The sequence below is a fragment of the Leuresthes tenuis genome, unplaced genomic scaffold, assembly GCF_036924035.1.
Source record: "Leuresthes tenuis unplaced genomic scaffold, fLeuTen1.0.hap1 SCAF_11, whole genome shotgun sequence".
NCBI classification, from domain to species: domain Eukaryota; kingdom Metazoa; phylum Chordata; class Actinopteri; order Atheriniformes; family Atherinopsidae; genus Leuresthes; species Leuresthes tenuis.
This window is the reverse complement of record NW_027325365.1, coordinates 5,009,045-5,028,562: the sequence shown is the minus strand read 5'-3', so window position 1 is coordinate 5,028,562 and position 19,518 is coordinate 5,009,045. Positions and strand designations below refer to the sequence as shown.

Here is a 19,518-nt window from a genome sequence, read left to right as displayed (position 1 = left end):
TTTTGAATTTCTGTGCATATGCACTTTTGTGTGTGCCTGCAAGTGAGTGTGTGCCTGTCTGTGTATGTGCAGGATCCTAGATGTGCAGCCCAACAGGCTCTCGGTTGGAGGAGTGAGGTCGATAGAACCTGTCCTTCATCGGCGCGGTCAGGTCGCCACCCACGACTTTGTCGGCTGCATCATGGAGTTCGCCGTCAACGGCCGCCCGCTGGAGCCCAGTCAGGCATTGGCATCGCGTGGCATTCTTGACAGGTCTGCAGCTGAAAATCCCACCCCTTTCATTTAAGCCTTTCTCCATCTTCTTCCTTTTCTTCCCTGCTATCTTCTCCAACCTCCTCAACTTTCGCTGTGGGACATCTGTTCACACTCTCAGACCCTCTCTGGAGTTTTTAAAAAGATGTTTTTTTAGATACAAATGGCAGATTTTTGATGGGGGAAACCAATTGCTGAATTCCAGAGGATTTTTTTTTTTGCGGTGGTGAATAGTGAGCCAAAGACAGATCTTTTAATATGCTAATTCTCTGGGGTTCTTTATGAGGTTTTGTATTGCCACACTGGGACAGAAATCACAACTCATCTGCCCCCGTTTTAGATTTTCTTTTCCTGCAGACCCCCCAGCTGCTTGCTGTGGAGCTGACTGTCAAACTGTCCATCTGATTGTCAGTATGTGTATTATTGTGTCTGTAGATGTCCGAGACTGGAAGGAGCCTGTACCGCCAGCCCGTGCAGACATGGAGGCACCTGTTTGGACCACTGGTCTTGGCAACAGTGCCAGTGTGTGGACGGCTTTACCGGCAAATTCTGTGAGAAATGTAAGTATCTGCCTTTGAAGTGTCGTATTCTGCTGAAGTTGCACTTAGTAAGGAATATTCTATCATGATTATTTATGATCAATCCCTCATGAGTCATCAAGCTGCTTTATGAAGCTTAATATAGGCCACATTGTTGCCTGCTGAGCTTCATTTCAAAGCGTTATATTACATAAATCCTCAGACTCGACATTGGTGAACTAAATAAAGACCTAAAAACCTTCTGGGCTCTCAAATTTGCCACAGACTTATAACTACTGTAACTACCAGTAACTATTAGCCATTTATTTTGACGCTTTCATATTATTCCTGGAAGCAACTGAAGGTAATACCGGGGAAAATGGATTATTTTGTTTGCCATCAGGTTTGATTTTGTGGGAAATCTGCTACTGTCTTTTTTTTTCTCATGCAAATGCAGTGGGTTCCTTCAGAGATATACACAAAAGGTGCAGTGAAGGGCAGAGACGTTGTTTTTTCAATGACAAATGTCTAAAGTTTGATGAAAATTGCACATTAAGAAACAGTAAAGTTCCTCCTCAGAGCCTCCCAGAATGAGTGGCAGCAGGAAACCAAAATGGATCTTTTGGCAATTTAACTAGCCAAAAGTATTTTTACTGGCCCTAAAATGACATCATGACTTCTTTTGACCGTTGTTAGTATGCAAATGCATGTAAACCATCAGTTTAAAAGCATCATTTGAACTGAAAAGTGGTAAACTTTTACAGCTTTTTTATAAATAATCAGTGAATTCCATTGCTGATATTCTTCTTTGGCCTGTCGGTTGTACGTTTCAGGGCCTGCGTAGAGTTAAAAGTTTAGCAACTGCTCACAGAGTAATAACTGGGTGAAGTATCGCATGCTAGCAGTTCCAGTACATCATCATTATTTGATACTCTAAACCAAATGTTTGTTAGGGACCAATAAAAGTTGAGACACCTGTGGAAACTGTTTGGTTTAACTTTCAAGGCTTGATTTACTACAGTGTGGAAGGTCATTCACTGACGTTGTGTTGCATGAATTTCAATGTAAATGGAAAAATTGGGGCATTCTGAAGCTGAAAATGGTTGGTTTGTTTTCAAAGTTGATGATACTGGACAGCTAATAGGCCACTATGATTGAATTTGTTGCTGGCTCTGCAGCTGCCTCTGAGAAAAGCAGCACTGTTTGCAGATTTCACTGTCAGCACTCATGTTCAGAATATTTAAACTTTATCTAAATTTTTGCACCAGGAACCACATGAACCATAAACTTATTGGATTTAACTGATTTTGACTCTAAACTGGCAAATTCCAGTTCAGTTTTATCTGTACCAACGTTTTGTTTTACTGAGTGGAGGACAGCATTAACACAAAGATGAAATACACTTTTCCATCCGCATCCTTTCACAGAATTAACCATCAAGGAAAGAAGAAAATTCAGCTCATACAGACTTATTTCATCATAATAAAACATTTTCAGTGACTCTTATTTTATCTTATTGTGATGATATGATAACTGTGGATTGGTGTGAGGGCTCACATTGCTTCTCATTACAGGAATATTTGGCATAAACATTAGTGTTGGCTACTAGCTTTAGAACGTGAAATCATAGCTTCAGTTAATAAACACATTCTTTGTGTTACATTAAGTCTTGTTAGTCTCATTTATACTTTAGACATTTGGTTAGAGCTCATTGGGAATAAAAGCTGGTCTGGGGCTTCTTGCATTGATGGGAAGGTATTTATAACTACTGATGAGAACATAAGGACCAATTTGTAATTATGGGTTTAGGAAAAATCATTTGAACCTGATAGTCCGACAGGAGCAGAGTACAAATAGGTTTATAATTTTATAATTTCCTATGAAACTTCTGACGTCAGACGGAGCTCACCTTACTATTCGTTTGTGTCTCTCAGACATGACAGCAGACACGGCCCTGTCCCTGGATGGTACCGGCCGCCTGGACTACTCTCTGAAGCAGGGCCCAAAACGTGACATCCTGCTGAGACAGTCGCTGAAGGATGTGGCCTCTGGCCCTGTCATTCCCAGCAGCTTGGAGGTCAAGTTCAGAACACGAAGCAAGAGCGGCACTCTGCTGCATGTACAGGAGAGCAGCAACTACACCACAGTCAAGGTGAGAGAGTATCAGCGTCATATCAGAGCCTAAAGACACCTAAAGTTAATGGCCTGTGTTTTGGGTTTAACCTACCGTGTCTATTTTAATGATATGCTATTCAGGGACAGTCTCTAAATTGTCCCTATGACTGTTTGTCTGTCTGAGATCGACTGGCAACCCCTCTCGGGTGAGCCTATCCAATGGCAGCCAGGATAGGCTCCAGCCCTCCCACACCCCTGAGTTGGATTAAGGGGTTATAGAAAATGGATGGACAGCTTATTTGTATATGCACTCTCTAAGCTTCAGAAATATTACATGGAATCTTTTCACATTAGCTCACATTAGCTCACATTAGCATGGAGAGCTACACTGCAGTCCTGTGTCCACGTATCACCTCAGACTATTACGTTTACACGTGGCATGCCGACTAAAATGTGTTTGTAGGTAACTTTACATACATTTATAGCTAAGAACAGCAAAAGAACAAAGTGACACTAGAAGTGCAGCAAATACAGTCAGCCCACTTCCAGTGATGACCTCTAAAACAGAGGATGAAAAACATCGTGGAACTCAGCACACTGATGTCACCAACACTTAAAAACGTAGCAAAGATTATAGTTGATGCGCCAATTCTCTTCTTTCAAATGGAAGTCTGTGCTTTGAACTTTACAGAGTTCTCCTAGATTTGTTGCCTTTCTGGTATGAATTCTTTCAAAACAGCAAATATAATGTCGTGCTGGAGTCTTTATCTTTAATTGAATACTGCAATGCATCAGTAAGTTTCATAATGAAAGCTTCCCAGGTGGAGCTTTGCAGCTAGTGTGAGATGATGTTTGTATAAAGTATTTTTCCACCTGCAGAAACCCAACAACGCACAATGATAAAATCTTAATATTTACAAGCAACGCTGTACTGTCTGAGCACACAAATGGGCTTTTCTGGTTTTTAAGTCACAATGAACTAAAAGCAAAAAGTTATAGATCTTGGGCGAGGACCCATTTATGTTCCGACGAGGCTTGTGGGCTGCAGCATAAAATGGAGACTGAACTCAGACTTTAGAAAAATAGGGCTTTATTTGACTAAGAAAGTAATAGAAGTCAAAGTCTAGAAAATGCAATGCCAAAGCAAGCACTGTAGGCCCCAAGCCTCACCTCTTATCCACATCAATTAAGCCAATGAGCGATCCAAAGACTCTGGCAAAGCCAGTGGAGAGGCAGAAGGGTGAAACAGCTGTGATAGTTCTGTCTGACCTTCATATCATAAGTGAGTATGGCTCACACTAGAAAAACAGCAAGAACTGCCTTCCCCCTCATTGTCATAGTTACGAGTGTGACAACTTCTGCCCAGATGATTGGTTATCTGAAATGAAGTGACAATGGAAACAGCAATGCCTTTCTGAAAAGATTTTAAAGTAAACGTATGCTCAGCGGCTGCAAACAAAAGGTGGAGAACTCTGGAAGTTCGAGCAAGATGCAGAGCTTTTCTCCACATTGTCCAAAAAAAGATTGTGGCTATGACAAAATTATGCTATGGAGACACTCAGCCTAAAGGTTCCACTTTCATGGCAAGCAGAGAGCTATTTGTTATGTCTTTCATGTAAAAACAGAAGCTGGAGACTCTGCTCTGATTGATCAGCTCCAGTGGCCTGAGCAGGCTCCGCGAGGCGTTGTTACGCCCCCGAGTGCAGGATGAGGGATTTTTCATGAAGGATTTTTATCGTTTTCCAGGAAAGCCAAAGAGGATTGGCTGAGAACAGGTGATTTATGGTGTAAAACAAAAACATTTCAACATTGATTTGAATTTGATGTAGTTGTAGTAGGAACATGAACTTCTTTTTTTTTGTTAAAATGCAATGAAAAAACACAGTAACTAAGATAGAAAGGGCTCTCTTGAAGACATAAATACTCAGATCCGTTTAGTTTTGGTTCATAAAGGTGGTGGCTGAAATAGAAATGAATGATGGCGTTGCATTGGTCCGGTGAAAGTCCTGAACATGATTGAAATGCTGTGGTGGCACCTTACGAGAGCTGTACCACAACTGAATGCACACAAACCTCGAAGAAATGGGAAAACATTGGAAAGTGGACCGAAATTCCTTCACAATGATCTTAGAGACTGATATGGTCATGGAGAGAACAATTACTTCAAGTTATGAGCTATTGGCTTATTTTTGTTAAATAGTGACAGGATGTAATATATCACGTTTTCTTTTTCATCTGAAGTTGTATTTTACGTTGTTTCAAGTAAGGACCAAATGTCCTTTTATTTAGTTCTTAAACTGCAGGACTAAAAGAGAACATGCTTACTTTTTCATTTGGCTGTATGTCTACACATGTATCTGTGCATGTTTGTAGCCTTCCTCTGTCAGCCCTTACACCACCAGTCATCACTCCACACTCTCTCCTTGTATAAACTGTAAGAAAACTACTGTGGTCTTTCTTATCCACCTCCCTAGCCCCACTCCTCTTTTCTCTCCTCTTGTCCTGCTCAGCACCCCCTTCCTCTGGCTGATCCTGGGCAGCTGCCCAAAGGGGCCCAAATGTTCATTCATCCTCTTCAATTTTCCTTTCAGACACCCTCCACTTTCAGCACCATCAACCCCTTCCCAATGTAGCGTCAGGCTTTCTCTCTTATGGTTTTTCTTTCCGGCCCTGAGCTTCTTGTGGTGCTCATCAAATCACCATCACAGCTTCCTAAACAGTCCAGAAAAGTATTATAGGAGCTATGAAACAAAAAGGAGCAGTGGGGGAATATATACAGGGCATGTGTATATGTTGAGAGAACTATATAAACGGAGAGATATAAAAAAAAAACAAGATGTTTAATAGATAAACCCCATGATTGGTTTACCAGCTTTAGAGCACTCTCTGTATTCTTTGGCTTGGAGAATTTTCCACTTTTCCCATTTTAAATCAACTCTTCCGGAAGCTACTTATCATTGCTGAGTTTTGGGATCTTTGAAAAGGGAGGAGAGCAGGATTACTTTTCCATCGAAGTAGGGAGAACACGAGATTACCATGCACGGCGAAAGCCACAATTTTTTATTGTCGATGCCAAAGTGAGCTTTGTTGACTTCCTTTAAAGACACACTCCTCTCTGTAAAGAGCCCTCTCCAGTGGGCATTTGAAAGATTGTGTTCTCTCTAAATCTGTTGTTCGCAGGCTTCTGATCATCTTCTGGCTGAATGACATCAACAACACACACAAGTTGTGAGAAAATGATGAAGTGCAGCGTGTCCCGGCGGGAAAAGATTTACGAGCATCAAGCTGCATTTTTGTTTTTGATCTCTGACCTCAACAGCAGAGTCTGAACGCAGTGTGGTGGTAGCTCTGTGGAGACTGACAGAAGACTTCCTCTTAACAGTTGTGATTGATGCTGACACGATAACTTATTGCTTTAATCTAAAAAGCTGCAGTTTTACCCATGTTTATATAGCCTCTCCTCACAGACCATTATTTATCATTGCTCGAAATGAAGATTTATAAGTGCATGCAGATTTAGAGAGGGTGGTTTGTTGAGTATCTCGTCATCTGTAATCTGTGATTTTCAGTGTTTATGTTTACACAGAGACATCGTTGCACTTAATGAGCAAACTTAATTCATATTTAGTGTACAAAGTTGCTGATATGGCAGTACACTCTTGGTTTGTGTGTGTGTATGTATCATTTTTTGCAGCTGGCATTTAAAGGCCTCTTTTGTAGCACAAGGTAGTTTCTGCATAATCCAGCTGTTAAACAGAACATAGCAATCACAGGGGTGAAAACATAATTTAAACAAGAGCAGTCTGAGTCTGCATACCTCCACCATGGCCGAGTAAAATATTCCTGGTTGGACACTAAAAGTTAATCACTCCTATGCGGGCCCACCTCCAGTAAACAAACTGTTGCAATTACATGACCTCCTTAGCGGAATTATTTAAAGGCTTTGCTTAGATCTTTGAGAACATAACAAAAACCTCCATTTCTGTTCCTTCTTTCAGTTGAGGAACGGCAACATCCACTACATCTCAGATGCTGGCGTTGGTGGGAAGGTGGAGCGGACCGTGGGAGAGATGGTGCTTTCAGACGGCCAGTGGCACACACTCCAGCTACTCAAGAACGGCTCATCCACTCTGATCCAGGTGGACAGCAGCCACTTCAGAATCATCCAACATGCCACCCAGGACTTCGGAGGTCTCAGTGTTTTGACCCTCTCACTGGGAGGGATCCCACCAGGACCTGCTCAGCAAAAAACTGGAGCAGGTGAGACTTTTGAATTCTTTTGAATTGGTTGAGTTGTTGCTCAACCAACTGGCAGACTTTATAAATGAGACAGCCTTCATACATTCAACACATCACTCCACATTTCATCTCCCCAACCTCCCTGTTTTCCTGCATTAGCCAAAAGTGATTTCTCATTCATTTTGTCTTAAATTGCTTGGTCATATGAGGCATCTACCTCTGTGTTTTCCCAAATTTAAGATGAGGTGATGGAAAGAGTAAATCTCTATCTCTTCCTGGGGCTCTGTGATCTCAGCCTGTGTTAGGCTTTGTCTGTAGTCCCAGAGCATCAGTCAAGTCGAGTCACCGCCAAACACAAATGTGTGTCGGGTTAAATTTGCGGTGTCGTCCTGACTGAAATTATTCGTTTGGGTTGAGCAAAAGTGAGACAGCTGGTCAATGGATCAAATTCGTTCTATCTGTAATTGAGCACTAACAACCTCATTTTTTTGGCTCAAGAGTGTAAGATCACTTTTGGTCCATGAGCAAATGGATAAATCCAGGAGGGGAAAGTGAAAGAGCACCGTGAGCCCCTCCTTACTTTCACCACTGCACCAGATGTGAAGATTTGATCGAATGAGATTTTTGCAGTCTGTAATGCAATTCAATTTTTCTTTTTAGAGTACCTTAGGTATGTGTTGACAAATTATGTTCTTTTTCTGGAGAGGTTTTCATCAGTGAGTGAGAGTTTTCATGTCTCAGGATGATATAAAAGCTTTCTCAGAGGTTTCACAACTCCAAAGAAGTCATTGGAAAGAAAAACACAAGATCTTCAAATGTTTTGCGAATCATTTTGTCACATTTACACTGTAAAATCGCTTTTGCAGGTGTTTAATCGCTACTTTTTTGACACATTTGTCTTGGACTTTTTAGTTAAACCTACTCAAGGTTAAAAAGAGAAAGTTTAGCATAGTATAGATATTCAGTCTCATCTTAGGCATTTTATCTACCACATAAATGTTTACCAGGCACAAACAACTAGTGTAAAGACAATGTTTAATACAAGCTTTTTTATGCATTCTAAAAATAAGCACTTTAGCCTTGAATATATCACAGCTAAAGTCTTTCTGTGTCTGTTCTTCTGTGTTGAAATTACGCTATAATTGCATCAACATGTATGTACGTACATGTGTATCAAACAAATAATGATGTGTTTTTTACAACTTATTTCTATTTTTTAATGTTCTTCTACATATTAAAAGTATGGCACACGCATGTGACACATCACATGTGCTCATCCAAGCTCTTTTTCTCAAACGAATGCTGCCTAAACTGCTGGTCGTATTTGGTGGCTGTCCAGCAGAACTGAGGAGCTGGCCTGAAATCAGACAATGCTGAGATTTACCTGCTATAAATTTGCAGGAGTTGATTAAATGTTTCTTTATCAGTGTAATTTATAGACAAAATAACTAATATTAGTTTAATTTGACGTTATCTTGGAACATTTGTAGACATTTCCATCCTATTCCCATCAACCCTCCTCTTAGCTTGGTCTTAAATCAAAGATCAGATGTCCTTGAATATGAGTTTGGAAACGGTAAAAGAGGTTTTCCAGAAGGTAATGCAACACAGTAAATTTTAGAATTTCACGGGAGGGAAAGCTAAGCTTATACTATGTACTAATATGGTAAAAATGAGCCATTTGAATGATTTGTTGACCTCTTTTATGCACAAACTGTTTCAAAACAAACATATTCTCAGCACGCAGAGCTGTGGCAGAGTGCCTGTTAACCAGCCCTTACCTCAGTGTGTGTCTGCACAGTTGTGTTCTGTTGTGTACTCACTCTGCAAGAGCTAATGAAAAGACACAAATGGATTTAATCTGCACTGGGATAAATTCAATAAAAATCTGTTTACATCGGTGAGGCGGTGCTGTTAGGCAATACACAAAGCAACAGACTGAATTAGAGACAGAGACGTTCATCCAACCCAGATGCATGTCTTGGAGCTATAATGGCTCTGACGATAGATTTTCTGTTAAAAAATATTTCATATTCCTTCTCTCAAATTGGCCAATGATGGATGCAGCCCATTTTGTTTTTTTACTTTAGGAGTTCCATAAGGAACTCTCACTTTTTTCTTTTTTGTTTTTTTTCTTGTCCGCATCTTGAACCAATTACCCATCTAAACAAAATTTCTTTAGCTCTGATTATTGCTCCCAGTTCCTGCTGTTTATGAGGAAGTGATCCAGCATTGGAAGACATTTTTAAAAACCCTCAGTCTGCAACCAGTCGGAAATGATTCACCTCTAGGCTTCAGTTGTATCCTTGTTAGCTGCTGTTGGCTGTTTCTTGTTAACTAACTTGGCCTCTCCTTTTCATCGGCAGGTTTTGATGGCTGCTTGGCTTACATGAAGTACAACGGGGAGAATCTGCCATTTACCGAAGAGCACAGCCTTGTCACCTTAACCAAGACCAGTTCGTCAGTCAAGATTGGCTGCAGAGGTCCGAACCTGTGTGAGAGCAGCCCATGCTGGGACGGCCTGATGTGTGTCAACCAGTGGTACACATACCAGTGTGTCCCACCAGGCGACTGCACCTCTAATCCCTGCCAAAACCATGGTAGCTGCGTGCCAGATTCACACTCAGGTTTCACCTGTGTCTGCTCTGAGTTCTACACTGGCAAGACTTGTGAGACCTTGGTAGCCTGTCTGGGTGTGCAGTGCCCTCAGGGTACTGTTTGCAACTCAGCCAATAATGGTGGATTCATCTGCAGCCCCAGCCCCACAGTAGAGACCATGGTCCTCCCCATTTGGGCAGTGCCAGCTATCGTTGGCAGCTGTGCCACTGTCCTCGCCTTGGTGGTGCTCAGCCTGATTCTGTGCAACCACTGCAAGGACCGCAACAAGACCAAAGTGCCAAAGGAACCCAAGGAGAAGAAACCCAAGGAGAAGAAGAAGAAGAAAAAGAAGAAGGGTAGTGAGAATGTAGCCTTCGACGACCCAGACAACATCCCACCATATGGAGATGACATGACAGTACGGAAACAACCAGAGGGCAACCCGAAGCCAGATATCATTGAGAGGGAAAACCCCTATCTGATCTATGATGAAACAGACATTCCCCACAACAATGAGACTGTTCCCAGTGCACCCTGTGCCCCCTGCAGTGGCCCAGAGGCAGATATTGAACATTATGACATAGACAATGCCAGCAGTATCGCCCCTTCAGATGCCGACATCATCCAACACTACAAGCAGTTCCGTAGCCACACCCCCAAGTTCTCCATCCAGAGACACAGCCCACTGGGCTTCGCCAGACAGTCTCCTTTGCCTCTTGGAGCAACAAGCTACACCTACCAGCCACAGTACACTCAGGCACTGAGGTCCACTCCACTCAGCCACTCCCACTCAGCCTGCCCCACCCCTAACCCTCTCTCCAGACACTCCCCGGCCCCTTTCACCAAGCCCTCCTCCTTCTACCGCAACACTCCCACTAGAGAGCTCAACCTGGCTCGTCGTGAGGGCAGCCCGCTGGACATGCACAGTGACATGTGCCAACCGCCACCCATGTTCAATTACGCCACCCGGCTGGGGAGGCGCAGCAAAAGTCCACAGACCATGGCTGGTCACGGTCACACCTCCAGGCCCGGGAGTCGGCTGAAGCAGCCAATCGAGCAGATCCCCCTGGAGACGGGGCCTCCTGTGGGGCTGTCCATCGAGGAGGTGGAGAGGCTGAACACTCCACGTCCACGCAACCCCAGCATCTGTAGTGCCGACCACGGACGTTCCAGTTCAGAGGAGGATTGCCGCAGGCCGTTGTCACGGGTTCGCAACCCCGCTGATGGCATCCCTGCCCCGGAGTCCTCTTCAGAAAGTGACTCACATGACTCCTTCACCTGCTCGGAGATGGAGTACGACCGGGACAAGCCTGTGTCATACAGCTCCCGGGTTCCTAAGCTCTCACAAGTGAACGAGTCAGATGCTGATGACGAGGACTACGGCGGGAGGCTCAAGCAGAGGCGGTACTCGAGCCGCAGGGCAGAAGGAGGGCCTGGCATCACCCAGACCCCTTCTGCAGAGCAGCACTACACCCTGCCCCACAAACTGGGCCAGCAAGCAGGGGGCTTCAACTGGGACAATCTGTTGAACTGGGGCCCCGGATTTGGACATTATGTAGATGTGTTCAAGGACTTAGCCTCGCTCCCTGAGAATGCGGCATCAAAAGACATTGAAATGAACAGTGGGGATGGCTCAGTGACCATCCTAAACGAAGGAGAAGCTGAGCAATATGTATGAGACTATTTATTACAGTGTTGTAGAATATGGTGACATTCTCCATTCGAACAAAAAAGAAAGACTGTATATTTTGAGACAACATTGGACTTCTTTTTTTTTTTAAATCAATGTAATAAGACGACTTTTAATGCAGTAAGGCAGAAAAATGGCATCGGTAACTAAACCTTGGATTAGTTTACCAGTCTTTTCTGGGTTCAGACTGTACAATCGTGCATTCTCTTCTCTTAGGCCTCATCACAGCGTATCCACTGACACTGAGTCGCACTAAAAAGAAATATCTGTCTGAATTCAATTTAGTGGCTGCAAAGCTCCACTCACATTATCTTGATCAAACATTTCTGTTCTTTATTACCTGTATTAGCTCTCCTCTCCAAAAACTTGTCACGTTCACAGCTGAGAGATAAGAGGGGGTGATGGTATTAACACTCACAGGAAGAGAATTTCAACTTGAGTCTAAGAAAACTCTCTGCCTTTATCTTTTAGGGGTCAATTTGTTTTTATCTCCCTAAAAAGGAAGCATGTGTGTTCGATCGGACTGCACCTGACAGGACGCAGACCGTTTTGTTTGCACGGTACTACAGACCCCACCTTTCATATGATCCCTTTCAGCCTGTCTTTGCCCTGGTGTGTTTTCTTGCTGAAGACTGGTTAAACGCTGCAAGAGTGAGATGTAACCGAGACTGCTGCCTTACAGACATTTGAGGATTCAGTACGGGAGAGAACTTTTGCTCTTCTTTTTTTTTCTGGCCAGCGGAGAGGAGGTTTTTGGAGGGAAATAGTTTGTTTGTTACAAAAAAACTGCATTAACATTCTCTGACCAGCCAAGTGTCTCCCGGGCAACTATGAAGATGATGGTGATGATCCTGTAAACAACTAAAACACTATGAACTTGTGTAAATTTTTTTTCCTGAAAAATCATGGAGTCATTTGTCGTGTTGGTGTCCTTGTTCATTCTTTTCACATGTATGGTTTTTACATTTTTGTACTGTTTATTAACTTAAATTACTTAAGCTGTGTTTTTATGGATATTTTCATATGCTGAAATGTATGTTCTTACTTTCGGGAAAGTAAGATTGACAACTTATTTTTTACATTTGTTACATGTGTAACATCAGTATTTTCCACTTTTGATAAAACTATAACATGCTGTATGCTTTGTACCTGTAAAAAGCCAATAACTGAATAAAAAAGTATTTATTTAAGTGTTTTTTGCTCTTACTTTCTTGCGGTAGTGAGCACATCATTTAGATTCATGAAAGCTTTCTCAATTTTTCTTGATTATCGTCTCAATCAAGCTCAGATTACTTCCATTACCAAATCATTTGGGGGCTATGTTATTCCCTATCTCTGCAGTCTTTAAATAATGCAGAGTCTCAACAAAACATTTAAAGAGGGATTTCAGGACCCGAATGAAACCGAGTCACCTCGCTCACAGCCAAACCAAACATCAAGCAGACTCCACGATGCAGGGTCCTATATTGCTTTCAACAATTATTTACATCTGGTTTATTTAACAGAACTATTTTTTTTTTGTCATAGCTCAGTGATTCGACATGCAACATGCTTATCTCTTCCATCATCAAGGGCCGAGAGGCCACGCAGGGAACACGCAGGGAGCCGTGAACCCGGCGAAGAGTGACAGCCCGACTCCGGGTGAGTTACTTCGAGGTCCTGCAGAGAGCTCTGTTGACCAAAGCCTCCCAGAGAAGGCTGTGCCACTCTGATGCTGAGATAATAACACTCACACAGATAATGAGAGCCTGGGTGGGTGGTGTGGCTGAAAAGAGAGGAGATGAATTTAAATAAACCTCACAGCATCTCGTCTGGTGTGATATTGCAGAGTCTGAAAGATATCAGGCGACTTCAGGAGAGAGGGCCCCTACCTTCTCTCTATAGGTGCATAAAACAGGCCTTTATACACAAAGGACACATTGTTCCACACAGTGTGGTGGCATGTAAAACAAGAGGACTGACGTGATTCTGTCTTCCTGAGTTTCTTGGGGGAAGGGTGCTGGTGTGAGGTGCTTTTGGGGGGTTGCTTTTGGATATTGTCCAGATGGCTGCTTGAATTCATCAGATTCAGAGGCGCTTATGATGTGTTTAAGGATTAATTGCAACATATATCCTTAAGAGCAGACATTGCATGTTACATTATGGGACATGGTCCTAAAGAACATTTGGCATATGTTATAACCGTCAACTCAAATGCCTGTTATTTCAGTAAGCTGTAAGCTATTTATGTTAGTAATGACACAGAAACACAACAAGGACATGCCTCCATGATTGTGGTACTCATTTTCAAGTCAGACATGATGTGTTTCGCAGGTCTGCACATTAACTTATGAAGGTGTGAAAGAAATAGCATCGAGTTTCCCATGGAAGATGGGTCCTCACTTGTATTTTCAATGCTGAATTCGCAAATGTCATCAAAATTTAATTCCCATTAGTATGATTTCCATGTTGACTCAAGAATTTCCTAAGTATTTATGAGGAGATGAGGCATTAATCTGCCAGTTCCTCCCCAAAAAAATCCTCCCAAAAAGCTTATTTAGAAAGATTGATTATTCTGAGTTTCAGTGCCCTGGTTTAGCTTGTAATTAAAAGCACATTCATCTCTGGATCAAAAAGCTCAAGTCCCTCATCTGACTTTTGGATGTGTATGTATACTGTGCACGAGAGAGGAGGGGAACGTCAACCCACCAACACCAGAATCTATAACAAAATGTCAGTCTTTCTGTGGTACTGGGTCCTGAGTGGGAGTGGCTGCAGAATCCTGGCTGCAGTTACCACAACATCTCCAGTTCGAGTCCTGTCATCCTTCTTCTGTCATGCTCCATTCTCTCCCGTTTTGCTGTGAAAATATCACAAAAGTGCCATCAGAAAATCTTTTTTCCAAGTCCTGCAAAACATGTTTACACGTGAAAAAGAAAGTATGGCCTCTTTCATTTCTAAACCTTTACTTTTCAGCAACAACACATCAGATGTTGCACAGTGTACTTATATAACAAAAACTAAGCCAAAAACGCAGGAGCTGTTTGAGAAAAGATTCAGAACCATCTTTAGCAGTAATAACTTGAAGTATTGTATTGTAATAATTGTATTGTATTGTAATAACTGTATTGTGTGATGTTATCAGTCTCTCACATCGAGTTTTGGTCCATTCTTCTTCTTCACTTAACACTCTTCTTTCCAACGTTGCTTCAGCTCATTGAGGTTTGCAGCATTTGTTTATGCACAGCTCTCTTAAGGTCCCACCACAGCATCTCAATCAAAATAAGGACAAGACTTTACTGGAACATTGCAACATCTCGATTGTTTTCTTTTTTAACCATTCTGTTGTATGTCTGACTCTATAACAATTGGCAAGGCAGGTTTATTTGTAGAGCACAATTCGTATACAAGGCAATTCAAAGTGCTTTACAGCTACATAAAATCCCAAGAAGGCAAACAAAATCATTCCATAAAACGTAAAGATAATCATAAATTAAGTACATTAAAAGCAAAGAGTGCAGATAAAATACTTTCAGTTGACACCCAAAAAAGTTCCGCCTGGATTTAAACATTGTCAGAGCTGAGGCTTGTCTCACATCTTCTGGAAGACTGTTCAAGATTTTAGGAGCATAAAACTGAAACGCAGCCTCACCTTGTTTAGTCCTGACTCTGGGCACCAGCAGGAGACCCCTCCCTGAGGTTCTCAGAGTCCCAGTTGGTTCATATAGCTCTAACATGTCAGAGATGTACACGAGCAGAGCTGTTTTAAAGTCTATTCTCTGAGTGACAGGAAGCCCGTGAAGAGTTAATTGGTGGTGATATGCTGCATTTTTCTTCTTGTTGTCACATCACAGACTAGAACAAGTGACAAACAACTCAAATGGCAGCAAACTAGTACTATATCAATGCAGGGAGCCGGAAAATTTTACAAGCTCCGTCCCACATGTTCAATGTGACAGAGCCGAACTTGTGCCAGCAGGAGTAATTTAACTCCCAACAGCATTATTTGAGTGTGTTAGTACGTTTTCAGTCAACTGGCATGTTTACATGTGGTCTGGTTTAGTTGGACAAAATAATTTTAAAAAATTCTAACCACATGTAAACGTACTGAGACAACCATGCACACTCAAAACCACTGTATGCTTAAGTTACAATCACCAGTTGACCTAACATGGATGTCTTTGAGGCATGAAATTTAAGCATCAGAGAGCATGCAAAAGGCCACAGACATTAACTCAAATCAGGTACCCTGCTGTGGCGTTGCTACAGTACTTTCCACTCCACTGAGCCACCCTTCACAGTATTAATCACGGATGGAAATTTTGATATCAAATAGCTCAGTTCCATTCCAACCAGCTCCCCCTTCAAAATGCAACTGACATTAATAATCTACAGATCTACAACAACAGCTTCACTTCTCTGTTTCATGCACTTTTAGTACTTCAAGCACATTCTGTGATTGCGTTTGTACATTTCAATCAGTCCAGTTTCCACCACTTCTCTGAGATCAGGGTCCCAGGGGGCAACAATCTGAGCAGAAATCCCCAGACCTCCTTCTCCCCAGTCACCTCTTCCAGCTCATCCCGAGAGTCACCAAGGCGATCCCAAGCCAGCAGAGAAATATAATCTCCAGTGGCTCATGCGAGGTGTCACAAACAGATGCAGAAAAAATACCACAACTGGCTCCTTTCAAAATGGAAGACCTCCTACTCATCAATAAAAGTGACATATTTCCTGATTTCACATGAGAGAAGGACCTTACATACTTCCTGCACCAGAACTGTGTTGTATCGTTTGTCCTTCAGAGTTACAGAAGACAATTTACAACAGCTTTCAATTGATGATTGATAAACTTTGAGAGTGAACTGATCCTCATGAGAAAATTGGCAAAATGCCATGTAAAAAAGATCTGAAGCACATTTAGTCATATTGGCAGATGCTTTTTAGCACTTTAGTCAAACAACAAAGCGTCTATCCAACAAAATACAAATGTCAATTTGATAGTTTCAGTATTCACACCTCCTCACCCTGTACAGTATATTCCCACATCCCCTGTCCACATCAGTTTGTGTCACCTCATTAGCAGAGTCTCTGCAGCTCTGCAGTTTGAGGGACAATCCCCCCTTCCATCCTCTGTAAGCTTAATGTACATGTAAAACCACATTAACCCCCCCTACAAAAATTATCTGAGGGACCTTCTCCATTTCACATCTGCATCAAAGCTGCGAGGTTAGCCTTCGATAAGTGTTTTTTAATGCCGTGTGTACTGCAGCCAACTGATGCCTTTCAACACACATGAAAGCTACAGTGAGGAGCCGGAGCTGTTGGGAAATGAAAGGGAAAGATAGATGTGTGTGTCTGTGGCTGTGTGAGGAATACAATGACTGTCCCATCTCTGGAGGGGTTGCTTTCTAGCTCAGTGAAACAGTGCGGTTTGACTCCAGCACTGAGAGACTTTGGCTGAACGGGGCTCTGGTTGCCACCAGCTTGGGAACATTTACAGAGGCGTATGATGGATGTTAAACAGACAACATCATCATGATGAGACCTCTGGCTCGAGTGTCGCCTCGCTGTCAGGGAGCCGGTCTATCAGGCTCTGCAGCGGCAGCACATCTGTTTCTGATCTGCTGTCTGACACTTTGCTGCCTCAGCATCTTCTTACTTTTGTTTTGTTTTCTAATTCGAGGGATGGTGCCGACATAAATGTTGGTTAACTCACTGTATTTATCAGTCTTTATGTCCTTTATGAATATTTTTTCAATGATTTGTGTTAAAATGAAAAACAGCAGACTAGCTTACAGGTGGGTTGTATTCAGTAAAACCAACTTAAACTCTGAATTAAATCGTGCTTTATAATCTGATTGTGCACCAACAAGAGTTTGAACCCAGTTTTAACAGTTAATAAAGACATCAAACTGACTGGTTCAACTTTAAAGGGACATTACATAGTTTTTGAAGTGGGTAAACTGTCAGTGTTACCTGTGTAAGACAGCAGTTGCAGCAATCTCAGTTTGGAAAGAAGGGGAAGCGGGTTGAGAGGTGAACAAAGCTATGAGCCACGCCAAACTGAAGGCAGATGGCAAAACATTTCTTCAACTGAAGACTGTCCATGTTTAGCAGGTAGCGTGTGCAGTGACTGCTCTTTGAGAAAGACAAAGTGAGCAGGTGTAAATTCTTAAAATGCAATTTGACAGTACTTGAACTGCTAAACTGTATTGGGTCTGAGCTCCTCTCCTGTGCAGATTTTGAACAGCTGCTACACAAAGTGTAGAGTGTGACACAAACTGATGGGGATGCTTTCTTGGCTCGCCTGTCACCCCCCCTCCCCTCTCTCTGTTCAAACAAACTAAGAGAGCTGACTACTCATATGCAGTTTACATAACCCTGCATCACAAAAAACATCATACCCCCTTAAGAACAGAACTAGTGTTTAGTGAGAGTTGAGTTGAGATACAATTACAGCTCAGATTAGCTATTTCATTGGACTAATGTCCTTGTGCCAGTACACAAACATGAGAGGAGAATCTAATAACTTACTAAAGTATGTCAGGCTCCACTTGATGGGTGGCAATACATCCCCATGTTATTATATAACCTTTTTCTAGTTGACCTTAAACATCACAGATCAAAACAGCTGACAAACAGTTTAGCTGGATACAAACTGGTACGATGGAGGGTGCAAATGAGATAAATGTACATGCTTGAAGTGTTACTTCTTCCTTAGAAGTAATCTTCCCTTTTTTCAATATACTTAATGTCTAATCGAACTTCTTCTGAGAGATAAGTCCTTGAAACTTCTCTTGATGTTTTGTGTGGCCTTTTTTCCCTTCATCCAGCCATTGATCTGTCCTTGAAGTGTCATAGTTCTACCGGTTCTTTTTACGTGAAAACTTCAAAATTACAAAGAGTTTCATGTCTCCGATTTGAAGAATGCCACTAGGTATCAATCTCAGGACACCATCCTGGGGATATTATAGCCTAATATGTCCTTAGAAATGTATTTATTTTACACCCAGAACTGTGGTGCATGCACAGAGCACCTTGGCCAATTTGAGTCCAGTTTAACGTGTACAAACTTACTCTAACAACAGAAAGTCTAAATCTAAGTTAATCTCCCTTTGAAAAATTTGATCTGGTATGATATCAGTTGGTCTCAGATAGTTACAGGCATTCTGACTAAGTCATTTTTTAAATGTGTGTGAATGTATTCAGTGTTTTAAAACCTATTTACATCAGGTTACCACCTGATGACCCCGATGACATGTTGGTCAGCACTGCTCATTCTTCTATATAGGGATTATAGGGATCAGGAGGTTCTTCATTAGGTACTTAGCCGGTAATAGATGGTCAATTGTTGAATTTAGGGAATTATTCACTGAGTCTGGTCCATTTTTTTGTAGCACAAGTTTCTTGTGTTTACTCTGAATGAGTCTTTGTGGAAAACTGTATTAAGATTAATGGAAAAAAAAGAAGTGATGCGTTTGAAATCTTCTGAAGCACTGCAAGTACTTCTTTCCTGGTCAGGAACGCTCACAATGTCCTTCGGTAAGCATGTGTCGCTTTAAACAAACCATACCGTCATTCAGACTGAGATAACAAGATAGTTTAGGATTCTTCTGCAGAACTTGAAGCTTCACTTTTTAAGTTTTGATTGATGTGTGATTGTAATGACCAACTGTAGGAAATTAATGTTTGTCTTTACTATTTTTGTGTTGGTGTTAATCTGGACATTGTTAACACACTTTTAATATGAATTGTCCCGATACCTTTAGCATGTGGTTTCTATTCTGTCCTTCTGACAAGCTCTTTTATGTTTTGAGAAACAAAGGTCACTGTATTGTCCATGGAAACAATGGTCTCATACAGCAGTTCAGATTTGTTGTGTCACTTTTACACATGGCCAAATCCGCGAGGGTGGACATGATTATTTAGCCTTCATCCGTGTTTCAAACTTTGTGGCTACAGCTCCTGAGTCACACTCAGATCAGGCGGACCACATCTCCATCTCACAATTGTTGTGAAGGGTCTTCTGCAAATCAGTCATGTTCTGTGGCTCACACACAAAAATCTTACACAAATGATGATCAACAAGCAAATCACATAGGCAGGACCAAAACCTCAGAGCTA

The 19,518-nt window shown here is 42.0% G+C and overlaps 1 protein-coding gene across 1 annotated transcript in view; it reads left to right on the top strand.

Annotated features, from left to right (window-relative positions):
• fat4 (FAT atypical cadherin 4) overlaps window positions 1-12,602 on the top strand; it is a 111,052-nt gene extending 98,450 nt beyond the window's left edge. The window contains exons 13-17 of the mRNA XM_072395189.1: window positions 73-252; window positions 688-812; window positions 2,705-2,922; window positions 6,884-7,145; window positions 9,491-12,602. Coding sequence (XP_072251290.1) covers window positions 73-252; window positions 688-812; window positions 2,705-2,922; window positions 6,884-7,145; window positions 9,491-11,400 — 2,695 coding nt within the window. The 3' untranslated portion in view covers window positions 11,401-12,602. The remainder of the gene's footprint in view (window positions 1-72; window positions 253-687; window positions 813-2,704; window positions 2,923-6,883; window positions 7,146-9,490) is intronic.
• Window positions 12,603-19,518: the final 6,916 nt, after the last annotated feature.